Source organism: Echinops telfairi, unplaced genomic scaffold, assembly GCF_000313985.2.
Source record: "Echinops telfairi isolate 266 unplaced genomic scaffold, ASM31398v2 ScPeMD7_7400;HRSCAF=8409, whole genome shotgun sequence".
Taxonomy (NCBI): domain Eukaryota; kingdom Metazoa; phylum Chordata; class Mammalia; order Afrosoricida; family Tenrecidae; genus Echinops; species Echinops telfairi.
In genome coordinates, this window is record NW_022111300.1 from 54,892,664 (window position 1) to 54,896,687 (window position 4,024).

The 4,024-nt window shown below is 55.6% G+C and overlaps 1 protein-coding gene across 1 annotated transcript; it reads left to right on the top strand.

The window, feature by feature from the left end:
- The first annotated feature begins 291 nt into the window (after positions 1-291).
- Positions 292-3,005, top strand: SOCS6 (suppressor of cytokine signaling 6). The gene has a single exon (XM_004703042.2). It carries the CDS (start codon positions 506-508, stop codon positions 2,102-2,104), a length of 1,599 nt encoding a protein of 532 aa, XP_004703099.1. The 5' UTR covers positions 292-505; the 3' UTR covers positions 2,105-3,005.
- The last annotated feature ends 1,019 nt before the right edge of the window (positions 3,006-4,024 follow it).

The following is a 4,024-nucleotide window of genomic DNA, read 5'->3' on the forward strand; positions in this document are numbered from 1 at the left end:
GGCCATGCCATGGCTGGCCATGAGTGTTTGCTGTCTGCTGGGGTGCAGAATTGCTGGCCGCGAGCATGGCATGGATGTGGGAGGGAGTGACCTGGCCGCTGATGGGCCCTGACATTGACGATAAAGCAAAAAGGAAGGATGGCAGGTTGGGGCTGTTCTGTAGGCATTATCAAGGATTTGCTGGATGGCAGTTACATATGAGGCATTGCTCATCTGGCGACAAGCCCCCACCACCCACTGAGCTGGTATCTTAAGACAACACTCAGCCATCATTGTTGGGGAGCCAGGGGCTAGAGTCATGATTACTATGAAATGGCTGTGGAAGTTCTTTTCAATGTGACGAATTTCTCTCTCTCTCCCTCCTCTCTGTAGAAAATGGCTCCGGAGGTTAAATGAAACCGGGCAGACTCGTCGATGCCGCATCGCAGCCCCTTCCGCGGTTCGGGGACGGATCCCAGCGAGGAATTGATCCTCCCCCCACCCCCGGCCCCGGTGACCGGTCAGAATGAAGAAGATCAGTCTGAAAACCTTCCGGAAATCCTTTAACTTGAACAAAAGCAAAGACGACGCTGATTTCATGGTGGTCCCGCAGCGCTCACTGGCCGGCGACTTCGGGAAGGAGGACTCGCTTTTTGGCAGCTGCTACGGGAAAGAGATGGCCAGCAGCGACCTGCAGGGCGACGACGAGAAGAGCGGCAAGGGCCGGGCCAAGAGCGAGAGCCTCATGGGCACCCTCAAGAGGCGGCTGTCGGCCAAGCAGAAGCCCCGGGGCAAGGGTGCTGGCACCTCGGGGGGCACAGCCGACGAGGACACCTTCTCCTCTGCCTCGGCACCCATTGTCTTCAAGGACGCGCGTGCACAGCGGCCCATGCGCTCCACATCGCTGCGCGCCCACCACTACAGCCCCACACCCTGGCCGCTGCGGCCCACCGCCTCGGAGGAGACCTGCGTCAAGGTGGAGGTGCGCGTGAAGGCGCTGGTGCATGCAGCGGGCCCTGGCCCCGCCCTGAACGGTGTGCGCAAGGATCTGCATGCGCCCCCCGAGCCCACAGGGCCCAACCCGACGGGCAGCCCGCACGCTGCCGACCTGCGCTTGCAGCTAGACGACCGCGTGCCCGTTGCGCTCGGCCTGATGTCTCAGGCCTACCTCCAGTACACTGTGCCTTTAGACGACGGGATGTACCCGCTCGAGAGCTCGCCGCCCTTCTGCCTGGACGGCTCCTCGCCCATGGAGGTCTCCGCCGTGCCCGCGCCCGGGGGAGGTGGCACGCTGCCGCCGCCCTCGCCAGACGCCGACTGCGGGGAGTCGGACCTGGGCGCCGGCCGGGGTGCCTTCACCGAGCCGCCTTTGAGTGGCCTACTGGTGGGCACCACAGGCATGCCGCTGCAGAGCCCCTGCGCCGGGCCCGAGGACGTGCCCCCACTCTCCCCCTTGCTACCTCCCATGCAGAGCCATCCGATCCAAAGGAACTTCAGTGGCCTGGCCGGGCCCGACGGCCACTTGCCGGACAGCGTGCGCTGCCACTTGAATTTCGACCCCAACTCCGCACCCGGGGTGGCCAGGGTCTACGACTCGGTGCAGAGCAGTGGGCCACTGGTGGTGACCAGCCTGACAGAGGAGCTCAAGAAGCTGGCCAAGCAGGGCTGGTACTGGGGGCCCATCACCCGCTGGGAGGCCGAGGGGAAGCTGGCCAGCGTGCCCGACGGCTCCTTCCTGGTCCGGGACAGCTCAGACGACAGGTACCTGCTCAGCTTGAGCTTCCGTTCCCACGGCAAGACCTTGCACACGAGGATCGAGCACTCCAACGGCAGGTTCAGCTTCTACGAGCAGCCCGACGTGGAAGGGCACACGTCCATCGTGGACCTCATCGAGCACTCCATCCGGGACTCGGAAAACGGCGCCTTCTGCTACTCCCGGTCGCGCCTGCCCGGCTCGGCCACCTACCCGGTGCGGCTGACCAACCCGGTGTCGCGGTTCATGCAGGTACGCTCGCTGCAGTACCTGTGCCGCTTCGTGATCCGCCAGTACACCCGCATAGACCTGATCCAGAAACTGCCTTTGCCAAACAAAATGAAGGACTATCTGCAGGAGAAGCACTACTGAAAGGCCAAGGGGTGGGGGGCGCGCACCCTGCACTTTGGGCGCGAGAGGACATGATCAAGAAACCGTTTACACACTTTTCCGTCACGCGCCGGGAACTTCTGCTGCCAGCACGATTTCGGTTTTGTGTGTCCGGAGCCCTGCCCCAGACCCGGGGTGGGGAAGTGTGTGCGTGTGTGTGCGCGCGCGCGTGTCGGGCCAGCTACCTTGGTTTTCTTTTCTGTTCTTTCAAAAGGGACGCCTGGAGGTTTGGGGAGCGCGCGTCGGCTTTCCTCCAAGTGCGGAATCATCACAATGTGAACCTTTGCATTCTCCCCAACCCGGCCCCGGCCTGCCCCCTTTGCTGCTATCCACTGTGATTTTTATGCATCAGAAGCACATTTCATGTGTGTCCAGCCCTGTGTAAGGTCGAAGGGAGCGAGCAGAGTGGAAACCGATGCCTCTACCAGCCTCCCTGTCCCTTCTTAGGAAGGTGGCATCGACAAAATTGGCCCCTATCCCCCAAGTCTGCCACCTTGCACCCTTAGAAAGAGTGGGTTAGAAATACGAGTCACCGAGAGGCGGGGGTGGGGGGCTGGGGAAGGCAGACTACACAATTTGTCTTTTCCAAAGCTCATTTCTAAGTCATTGTTTATTTTTAGGTTGTACTGATTTTGGGGGTGGGGGGCTGGTGAGAAGTGGGGTTTTGTTTTTTTCTGTTGCCTTCATGTCCATCTTGTGGCTTGTCTATCTTGAAAAAAAAAAAAATAATAATGGCCTTACATGAAAAATTCTTAAAGAAATGTATACCACCAATGTTGAAAAAGCGTTGCCTTTTCTGCGGTTAAAACTCTGGTACAAATTGGCATACAGATGAAAACCTGTGGAATGAGAGCTGTTATTAAAGACATGCTAGTTGATCAAGGTTTCCTGTGATAGCAAATTTGTGTGTGCTATGTGTGTGTGAGTGTGTTCTCTGTACTTTAGTGAAAACTCTTCTCCGAATCCTCTAGCCCCAGGCGACACTTTCTAGAGTAGAACTTGATCACACAAGTCATTTTCATAAAGGAACTGGATTCTGGTGCAGAATGGAAGCTTATAGGAAGTTCTCCAATGATGAGCTTAAAAAGCAAGGCTCCTCTCTTGAGTTGACCGGGTAGTATGCTTTTCTGTAGTCACCTTTAACAACGTGCTAGATTTGACCCCACCTAGCTGCAAGGTCCCTACCCCACCCCCATGGTTCTAGTTGAACATTTTTCAGTGTGGAGCTAGATCCGATGTATGAAAAATATTAAAACCACACCAGGTCTATAGGAATCTTGCTGCGTAACACACTGCCATTTTAAAAGTTTTTTTTGTTTTATAGCTAAATTCCAGGTAGTTTGGCATCATTTGTTCATCCTTTTCTAAGAACCAATTGAGGTTTGTGTAAGGGGGGTGGCGTGACTAGTGCCCCTGGTAAATACTGGGTTTGAAAACCTGAGGGTTTGTTCCTTGCACAACACTTCCTGGTAGCATTTGAGGCTATGTGGGTGTAGACAATGTTTCCAGTTATCTAGCTCTAAAGGGAAGTGTTTCCATTTCAGATGAAACATGTAATCTCAGCTGTTTCTTCCCTGTCTCTTGGCAGTTCCTATTCCCCCACCCCCATTTTTGAACCCAAAGACAAAGGATCTGAGGCCAAGTGGACATTCAAACATTTTTGCACCCCGCCCCCACCCCCAATCTTTGTTGCTTTCAGGGGCAGAACCGTGCAGTGCCATACCTACCAGGGTGAGGTGACTTCCAGGGGAAGATGTACTTGGTTTGAGTGGGTTCTTGATTGGACCTCATTTCAAAGGCTTTGCCCCTTTCAAACAATGGAATGTAGAGGGAGCTGTAATAATATAGAGGGTCCCTATAAGCTATTTGGATCAAGGACTATTACAGAGCTGTAAAACTTGT